Source organism: Pomacea canaliculata, linkage group LG3, assembly GCF_003073045.1.
Source record: "Pomacea canaliculata isolate SZHN2017 linkage group LG3, ASM307304v1, whole genome shotgun sequence".
Classification (NCBI taxonomy): Eukaryota; Metazoa; Mollusca; class Gastropoda; order Architaenioglossa; family Ampullariidae; genus Pomacea; species Pomacea canaliculata.
In genome coordinates this window covers 30,930,269-30,940,619 of record NC_037592.1, presented here as the reverse complement: position 1 = coordinate 30,940,619, position 10,351 = coordinate 30,930,269, and the positions used below count along the sequence as shown (strand labels likewise).

At 36.0% G+C, this 10,351-nt stretch overlaps 1 protein-coding gene across 2 annotated transcripts; it reads left to right on the top strand.

Moving 5' to 3' along the window:
• The first annotated feature begins 551 nt into the window (after nt 1-551).
• On the top strand, nt 552-10,234 carry LOC112559452 (CD109 antigen-like). Of its 2 annotated transcripts, XM_025230727.1 has the most exons (18): nt 552-676; nt 905-1,001; nt 1,240-1,418; nt 1,578-1,603; nt 2,940-3,111; nt 3,571-3,641; nt 4,161-4,289; nt 4,749-4,788; nt 5,054-5,135; nt 5,353-5,449; nt 6,044-6,292; nt 6,654-6,833; nt 7,516-7,614; nt 7,771-7,833; nt 8,370-8,570; nt 8,785-8,935; nt 9,699-9,818; nt 10,161-10,234. In XM_025230727.1, exons 1-16 carry the CDS (start codon nt 601-603, stop codon nt 8,932-8,934), a joined length of 1,911 nt encoding a protein of 636 aa, XP_025086512.1. In that variant the 5' UTR covers nt 552-600; the 3' UTR covers nt 8,935; nt 9,699-9,818; nt 10,161-10,234. The 2 variants fall into 2 exon arrangements, with proteins under 2 accessions (XP_025086512.1, XP_025086514.1); XM_025230729.1 differs by lacking the exons at nt 552-676; nt 905-1,001; nt 1,240-1,418; nt 1,578-1,603 and adding an exon at nt 2,256-2,394.
• The last annotated feature ends 117 nt before the right edge of the window (nt 10,235-10,351 follow it).

Genomic DNA, 10,351 nt, shown 5'->3' with positions numbered 1-10,351 from the left:
AACCATCGAGTGACGTGGAACAAGTGTGAAATACGAGAGAGGTTTAAGGGTTTAAGTTTTTCCCTTAATGCCCTAGGATTTGTTAACACAACAATCATCAGTTACTGTTGCGGAGAGCTGTATGGTATGGAATTAGCAAATGTTTATGAAGTGTCCGGGTTACATGGACCATGTAATAGTTTCTGTACATCTGTGCCTAGAGATGTATTTATTGGCCATATACAGGATGTAGTTAAGTCCCTGATATTGTCGTGCAGATAGAAAGACAGAGAGTATCTATAACAATCGATGATGTGTACATTACTATACTTCATCAGCGAATGTTTTAAACAGTTTTATCCAAAGTGAATACTGCTTGTAATTATTGACTGTTCCTGCTGCTGCCTTTGTCCCCTCCCCTCCATGCACTAATAAATCAGCTGCTTTGAACGCCACACAACTCTTTCGTAAGCTATTAACACGTGTTCATCAAACGGCTCCTCCTCCACTACCACCACCACCACACCACCACCACCACCAACACCACCCCTTCTTGACTCATACTAGACAGGGTTATGTTTCTACAGGTGTAGGTATAAAAGTCAGTCGTTTCTGGTCCTTATGACAATTGGTGGGTCAGTTTTGTTTCACACAACTCAAGCAGACGAACAGAGAGCAGCTGCTTTTAAAGAAAGGGGTGAGGCACATTTTTCTGCTTCAAGAAAGATACTGCCAGCACGTCCTCAGTAACTGCTGTTGACAATAGTCGTGCTGTATCAGCTCATGATGTAACAGATTCATAGCTGCAATCTGCTTTTGTTTTTAAGTTTTTTTATTCATTTCCTCTGATAATCCTCATACTTCTTAATATAGAGATAATAATAGATAAAAGTGATGGTAGTAACAGCAAAGTTCAATGCTGCAGTGTTAGAACCTCATTTTTCAAGTTCAACCATGACGTGTGTACCTGTCTTCGTGCTGTTCCTGGTGACAACAACTGGGTTCGCATTATCACAGAACAGGTAAACCAATCTTATCAGCATCCTTGGAATAATGTTCACCTGCTATTAGCAATTTACTGTTTCAAAATGAAACATAGACTATAGCTTAGGTGTGCACGAAAAGAGATGAAACATAATCAGAGATGATGTTACACATGATTGAAATAGTTTAGGAGATTTTATTAGGTGACATAAACACATTGAAAACAAGTTGAAGTCATCAGTAATTAAATGGTTGTAGATCTTTGAAATTTTACAGTGCATCCCCCGTCACCTACAGAGTCACATTTTCCTCGCGCATGAGGCCAGGTATGACGTTACCTGTCAGTGTGCACCTGCTCCAAGATGGCGACTCGGCGGAAGTGTTTGTGACACTTCGCAACATCAAAAGTAAAGCAGTGAAAGCGTCAGCATCGTCTCTTCGTGTATATGGAGGAGGTGAGTAAATAATCTTGCACTCTCACCTACATACTCTGACAAACTCTCGAGTCTCCTCCACACATCCACACACACACTATTTCTCTTACACTTGAGAGCATTCAAGCATTCAAGCATTCTGTAGTTTAATTTTCTAAGCTATTATTTTCTTTTTTTCAGGCAATCCACAAGTCATCAATATGATAGTAAGTACAACCATTAGTTCCGACTAATCATCTAAACTGAACATCGATATAGAGCTTCATGATTCATTTACATAGATTTTTAATAGTCTGGCACATTATAATTTTAGTTCATTTTATTTGTACATTTTTAATTTTAAGTGTTACATTGGTCAATTGAAATAACGAAAGAGCGTAAAGAGTACACTGATTAAGTTGAGAATATAAAAACATCCTATGTGCTTTTAGCTGTCATTTCCAACCAGATATGACCACATTTTCAAATAAAACCCTCTTCACGACCCCTGCGGTCTCCTATGCCCTCAACCGCGTTTACCCATTGCCACGCTGCGGGCGTACAGGACCGTCGTGTTTTTATTATTTTTTTTTTTTTTTCGCGTTTACAGCGCATTTTTTGGTAAAGAAATCGCTTAGTTACGATAGTTTGGGCATTTCTGAACACAGTTATTTCCCTTGTAAAGGGAGGGTACTCTGTCTTGACTTAACTATCGTCAGTTTTCCAGAGTAACCTTTCTTTTTTCTTGAAAAAAAATGGCGAGACGATGTTGAGAAATTCGGGCTAGCTCCTCGGATTTTCAGAATTCTGGCATAATTTGTGAATTTCTATGGACAAGAACAATTGTGTGTGCATTTCTTTTTGCTTTTCAAAGATCAAAATGTGTTCCTATAAGTCATCTTTGTGTTAGACTTCTTGTACGTGACAACTGTGTAACCACGTGTAGAAAAAATTTCTTTCATCTACCCGATTCTGTATGGATTACAATAATAAAAGTGGGCTCTCAAGCAAGTTTCAGGTAGGATTGTTCAAATTGTACACATTTTGATCTATCATTATCAATTTGAATTATTCTTCTAGCTCTTTTAGTTATTTTTTTAAAATTTTTTGAAAACCGGTAAAATTCTGCGTACCGGTGGGTCGAATGGCCTGTAGCCTAGTCTGTCGCCAGTTTTTGAGGAAACTATGGTCAAGTTTTTAATCGGACGGTAGTATAACATGTTTAACAACAATTTTTATATTCGACAGTTGTTGGATTTAGTAAGTGTTAACAAATAAAACTATTTCATCTGTTTCATCCAAGGCAGTGAGTACTGTTGGTCTGTATGATCTTATCTTGTATGATAACCACGTTAAGACTTAATTGACAACTAAACATTATTCCGGACATACTCTAGTTTCTCTTAAAACAGAAAATACAAGTAGAATGACAGTTTTTTCAATAGTGACCTTCCGATACTGTATGTTTTGCTTTTGCATCATGTTTGGCTTGTTTAAAATAGTGTTGCAAGCATTACAAAAAAGTAAGATCAAATAAAAGGCTATTAACAACAATATGAACAGATTCCAAGAAAACTAGACGACGAGGGGGATGATCCAAAATCTGCCTACGAAGTCCGAGTGAAGGCGATTGGCGACGTTAATTTTGATGAAGTTGCGCAGATGACTTTAGAAGAACAAAGCTTCTCTATCTTCATACAGACAGATAAAGCTATTTACAAACCTGGACAAACAGGCAAGTTTGTTTAAGATTTATTTACGCTATGATGAAATAAGAGGTAAAGACATGGGGATCTGGAAACATAAGATGTCATACAGATGACATCTACAGGACTGGTATGGGGCGAAGAGAAAAGAAGAGGAGTCGAGAACGAAAAAAGACTGATTGCATATTTTAGTGCTCCAAGCACAAAGCTGTAGAAAGACTTGAGGTATATGCAATTGAAATTATAGCAGGAAATGTCTTCATGTTTTTATGAAACAGCGTGTTCTCTTCTAAGTACTTATATCCCTGTTAAATATATAAAGTCTGTGCTGATAGAAATCCACACGCCTCTAATAAACACTTACCTGCCCGTACTTTCATTCCTGCCTCTTCAACGCTTCCAAACCTTCCTCTTATAGACAAAAACATATGTGCCACGAATTTGATAGTCCGTCCATCTGACACTGTCTTTTTTTAAATTTCTTTCAGTCATGATGAGAATATTGGCTATGAACCCTGATCTGTCAGTACTGAAGGCCCCCATGGATGTAGTCATTAAGGTACTATTTGATATATTGATGTGTGTGTGTGTGGTGCGCATTTAAGATTAGACAACTCAAGGTGTATTTGAGAACAGTTTCTCACTTTAACGATCTGAGGAGGCAGACACAAACTTTGTACTCAGTTATAGTCGAAGATGTCTATCAGCAGGCCAGCGCCATTTTAATTCAAATTACTTAACATGGTTTGGTAATTGACAAAAATAAAAAAATCAAAGTTAGAATTAATAAAAATACAGCATCAATTGAATTTCTGACATTATCAATTTAAATTAAACTGGCTGGCTATCCACTTTTTAAATACTACCAACACATGATGCTATGATAAATTATCTAAATGGCACATTATCTAAATGTGTCACCATAAAGAAAGAGGCAATTATAATGGTAAGCAGACTGATGGGATAAATATACTCTCCACACCTCGCTCCCTCAAAGTCTGAGGAAGTCTGCCTTGATATACTGCATGTTATGTTAAATTTAAGGCTGATTCTAAGCAACATTTTTTTATGTGTTTAGGATCCAAAAGACAACCTTGTTCGTCAGTGGAAACAAGTGAAAGAGGATAGAACGGGTGTGGTTGAGCTGAGCATGCCAACGTCCACTAACCCCATTCTGGGAAACTGGACTATTCAAGCCCGAATATTGGTACATTCTTATCTTGAAGGATCAAACAGTATAAGTCTAGATGTTGTTGAACGTGTGAAATTGTTGGTTCTTGTTATTTGATTAACAGTGATTTCAAGACAGTTGAAAGTTATCCATAAAAAAATATATATACTGGTATACTGGTACATTTATTGACAGTTACTTTTTCACTAGATATATTTCTCAGTATTGCAGCCCATCTCCGAAAAATACTGAATTTTCTCTCTACTACACTCTTCTTTCTCTTTCTCTCGCTGTTTTTGTGAATCTCTTTTCCAACCATTTTTTTTTTATCTCCTATAAAAGAATCTGTTTTTGAAACTATGATTAAAATCATTTAAGGGAACATCCATGTCCAGCATGTCTCTTCATGTGAAAGAAATAATCTGATGTGAGCGCAATAATTAAATTAATGACAACTATTTTCTGATTTAAATGCCATGATTTTGGTCTTTTCAGGACCTTAATGAAACACAGATTTTCATGATAGATAAATATGGTAAGTGGAAACTCAGAATAAACTCAAATGTGGCTATACTGTGTAGTGTCTTACATCATTAAGTTTTGCTCATTTATACGTAGGTAACAGACACCTTGCAGATATCACCTTAGTATTCTTTACGCACACACATATAAAAACAACATGTTTGTATTGTGTGGGCGTGTGTGTGATTTTATTTGTAGTATTTGTGTGTGTGTGTTTGAGAGAGAGAGAGGGAGGGAATTGAAATGTTCTGCTGGACGTGCTCTTTTCTCTTTGTCAGTCTTGCCGAAGTTTGAAGCAAGTGTACATGTGCCAAAAAAGGTCCTAATCACGAATGAGATAAAAGGAACTGCAAGCGCCAAGTAAGAATCCTAAATTCTATTGCTGTCAAAACAACAACAACAACAACAACAACAACAACAACAACAACAACAACAACAACAACATGACACACACACACACATGCAAGCTAAATTACCAATAAGCATGAAGGTTTCGTTCCACATTTCTTTTCCACAAATCAAATTTGGTTCTGTTGAATAAACCTAGACTTGTTGATTTTTTGTATGTTTGCTTTAGGTACACTTTTGGCAAACCTTTGACAGAGGCTGACGTAAGCGTTGTAGTGCGACTTCAGACCACAACCTCTGCTCCCAACATCTCATCCACCGGCAAGGTGAGCTTTTCTCTTGGCTCTTGCGACTGAATATAAAGGTAAAGGGTGCGTATTGTTATGTATTGTAAAGGCCGCCTCCAGTCATATCACAAGACCAAATAATGAACAACAGAAACAGATAAACTCAGATGCCGTCGTAGTTCATTTTGTTCCTGTTAGTTCCCTGAATATCTAGAAAGTAGTTTAGTTGAAACTCACTCTTAGTAGACTCTAAGTCTTAAGCATGCGATCCACTTCAAAGTTTCAACATTCTAAATGTAATTTATACATTTTTTGGGTATTAGACTAGAGTTGTACATTAAGTTACAGTTTATCTACATTTTATTGATAACAGCAAATTATGGCTTAAGTGCAATGCTTAAAGAAGTACCTTCAATACCGTAAGCTTACGATGGTGTGTGCTTTTAAAGTGTTGTAGTTTATTGCACCTAATTGCCTGTAGACCTGTCAGTGCTCGTTAATACATTATCACTGTAAAAATAATTAGTTTTAAGATGCTGACTAAATGACATTTAATGTTTAATACTAGTAAGCTATCATAGTCATGTCATAGTGAAAAAAACAACTTCAAATTAAGCATTTTTTTCTGTGCAGCTTGATTCTAAGGGAGAGTTCGCCTTTTCGTTTACCAACGCCCAGCTGTTGGCATTGTCCAGTCAAACGTTCAACTGGCAGTCTCTAGAGAGTAAAGAGGCGGAGGTGATAGTCTTAGTGACAGAAGAGTCAACCGGACATCACATGGACACGACAGCGACTGTTGCATTTGAGAAATATAAGGCTAAGGTGGAGTTCCTACCCATCACAACCAGCAGCTTCAAACCGGGGCTTCCTTACACAGTTTATGTTAGTATTATCTGTTTGTTTGTGTTCACTTTCTTTACAGATAATGTATCATCCTTCTCAGTCTGTCTTACTCTATATCTCTCTGGATAATAGTTTGAATATTTTGTTATACAGCTCATACATTAAAAACCACCTCGAAAAGAAAGTCTTTATAAGAAGTTTGAAGAAATAGAGTAGAGGTCAACAGATGTACAATTCTTTGAAATCTTTTCTGGTATTTCCGGAGTAACTTCAGCAATTTTCTTTATATTTTTTCAGTCTACACTTTATTATCCAAATTATAGAGACGATGGAGGCAAGTAGGTATGATTGTTCAGTTGTCTAGAATGTTCAGTTTCTTGTGGTACCGACTGTGTTTCAGCTGAGTGTGACCAAATACGATGGCACCTTCTTTCCCACGTCAGAGTCTGTAAACATCACGTTTGTTGTTACAACCACACAAGATACAAAGACTATTTCCACTGTTCAAAATCTTCAGTTAAACGGCTTGCTCCGAGTTCAACAGGCGTTTCCCAGGAATGCTGAAAAGATTTCTATTCAGGTAGTTTTTGTGTAAGAGATGATGGTTTATTCAAACATTATCGATAATACCTTATTATATTTAATTATAAATTATATGATATATAGGTCTTTTTAGTCTTTTGTGTTTTAAGTATTTAATTTTTTAATGTACAGTAAAAGTGCAAATGTTTTCTCCAATAGTTGGAAATAATAGTGCTTACACTGCAATTGCTTGGTAATAAGACGCAGTTTAGTAAATTTTCGGGAAAGTTTTCACTTTTCAAGCTACAAATTTGTTACTGCACAACTATGACAACCATATTCACAAAAAAAAAAAAAAAAAAAAAAAAAAAAAAAAAAAAAAACAACAAAAAAACGAAGGTACAAATAGCCAGGGCATATATAGAGAAAGAAACCAAAGGCACCACCCAATGAAGTCCTTCGTTGGACATCTGATGGCGAGAGGAAGCGTGGTCGGCCAAAAGAAACATGGCGAAGGTCAGTAAAGAAAAAGAACTAAAGGACAAGAAACTGTCCTGGAACAGCATAGCTAAACTTGCTGCTGACAGATACAAATGTAGGTCTCTAGTAGATGCCGTATGTACCACCTAGATACGAAGAAGACTAAGTATTTCAAATTTTACCGATCAAACCCTTTAATTTTTTAATGTACAGTAAAACTGAGAATGTTGTTTTTTCTTGAACTTTATTACCATATTCAGGCACAAATGAAAGATTACACAGCCAGGAAATCTGTAGACAAGGCCTATTCTCCAAGCGGCAACTTTCTTAAAGTAGTTATGGATTCGCCAGAACCAGAGGTGAGATTTGCTTTTGAACTATTTTCATTTCTGTTTTAACTTGTGAGATCATGAAAATAGTTTAAGATTATGTATTTCTACTTATCTGTTAAGGAAAATAATGTTTCACGGTACTTGAGCCTACTTACAAAAATTACTTTAAATTTGTTACAACAGGTTGGAAAAAATGTCAAATTTACAGCATTTGCAACAGAGAATGTCCCCCAGATATTTGTCCAGGTAATTTGAACGAACAATTTAAATTATATCGTTTATATAGAATGCTATAACTTCTTCAAAACAATAATAACTATGAATAATAAACAATTATTATTACTTTAAAGATCTATTTTTCGGCAATAGAAATAGTTTAATTAAAATAGCGGTAAGATGTTTTTAAAAATTGTATACATCAACAAATGGAAGAATCATTCAATTAAAAAAATATTTTTTGAAATTTTGTTTTATTACCTACTTAGTCTTCACAATGTTTCGTATATTTTGCATAGTATGTGATATTATTGTTATAGTTGAAGCGTGACGGTCGCTGTTTAAATCGTGGTCTAAACAAATGATGATTACTGTCATTTCTGTCCTTGTCATTTCATCTCTAAATAACCTTTATCTTGACCGAATAAAATTTAATTCTAAGTTCACTATCAAATGTGAAGCAGAGAGGGCTTTTTTTTATACCTTGCCCCTGTTTCATATTGCTTTGATAACTTTATGTGTCGGGACTAATATACTGGTTAATGAGACAAATACTTGCTTTCCAGGTGTATACGAAAGGAATAATGGTCAATGACTTCTTAGTTCGGTCATCCAGTCAGCAAGGCGATGAACAATTTCCAATCTCATTTTTGGTCGAGGATGCCATGGCTCCCAATGCCCGTCTTCTAGTCTTCTACTTCCGCCCAGACAAGGAAGTTGTCGCCGACAGCATCTCATTCAAAGTCAAAGGCTCCTCAGACAACCCTGTAAGTCGTAAGCATTTTAATCAAATGTACAAGCTAATGCTTAAAAGAGTGAAAAAGAAAATGAAATGGGATTTTAAAAAATGCACCAGAGTCCTTGTCTGTAAATCGACTAAACTCAGACATCTGAAAGTACGTATTAGCTACATAATAAGTATAGTTTATGTATTTTTCCATTAGACATGCCTAAACAAGCCCTGTGTTTTTGTTCTTTCAGATTTCGGTTAAATATACTGATAAGAAGGTAAAACCTGGTGAGAAGGTTTCTCTAAAAATCAGTGCTAAATCGGATTCTTCAGTTTTTCTTCTAGCTGTGGACAAAAGTGTGCAAGCTTTTGAAAGATGGAAACGACATCACACAGGATAAAGTAAGTACTGTTGACTATTATCAACACCTGTATTGCCAACTGAGAGGGCTGAGTTGTCGCGCTTTTTCTAATTAGTGTCCTAAAACAATTCCGGTATATTTGTCGAAGTCTGGCTCTCTAAAATGCAGTTTAACTGGTTTTATGCTGACAGCCAACCTTTTTATTGTAATATTTAGTTTTCGTAAGGCCATGATTAGACAAAATACTGGAAGCTTACCTCAGCTTCTACTTCAGCACTTAATCAACGGTACACAGACGATGAAATAGAGCTCATGTAGCCGAGGTCTATAAACAGTTGAAGAAGGCTATCCAAGTGGTATTGAGGAATAACTTTCTCATTGATGCAATTGAAAACTAAGATACACACTTCGATAATAAAACAAGATCAAGTATATGGTCGGAATCAAAGGAGCGAACCTCTTGAAAAAGACGAAAAAGTACAGCCATGCGCATGATGGATTCTGTTACGATCGCATTTAAAAGGACATACGTTGTGCGCGTATAAGATGTAACCAGAGTTAAAAACAAAACATAAAATGCTCATATTCACCTGTCACGAGATGACATCGCAGTGTCGTAGCCCACATGCTACTGGAATATCACTATTACTGCTACAAAAAGTTAGGTTTATTGTGAAAATATTAATATGGGTGAACGATGTTTGTAATATCGTGAGAACACAAACTATGTTGGGTTTCTAGTTTATTTTAATTTTTCATCATCTTGTAATAGAGTCTGTTCTTGCTGTAACCATTTCCAACAGATCACAGAGCAGCTGGTTGCCTATGACTACGGAAATGACTATCGTGAGTTCTGGCAGTACATGTCCACCAGTGGTTGGCCCTACTCAGTGAAAGGAACAGATGCTAAAAGTATTTTTAAGGTAAATGTTACCCATCGTAAGACAAACTAATCAACTAGCTAAGTATTTTCTTAGTAGCGCTCAGTTAAAATGCCAAAGGACATAATTTATAATGTTTATAATAAAATTATCAGTTCTTTGCTGACGGTATGAGCGTATGGCGGGATTAAGTTCTGCTTTTGATGAGTAACGTGATGAGAAGTGTCATGAATAAAGAGAGTAAAAAGAAATACTATATTAAACATCTAATATATCTACTAAGTATTTGCCTTGGATTGCTAGAAAATATCACAGAAAATTATCATGTTAAACACCCTTGCTGCATTCTATGAAAATATGTTTTAACTTTAAAAAAATGTGCAGGACACGGAGGTTCATGTCTTGACAGATGGTACAATACCCGACAAACAAAATATTCCTGTTGCACCTGCTGTTCTGTAAGCAATGCCCTAATTTTTTATGGAGACTTCTGTTAAGTTGGTTTAGCTCTTTAAACGTCCAATATTAGTTTCATGACAAATGAAAGGCTTCTACATGATTTTAATGGGACCCGA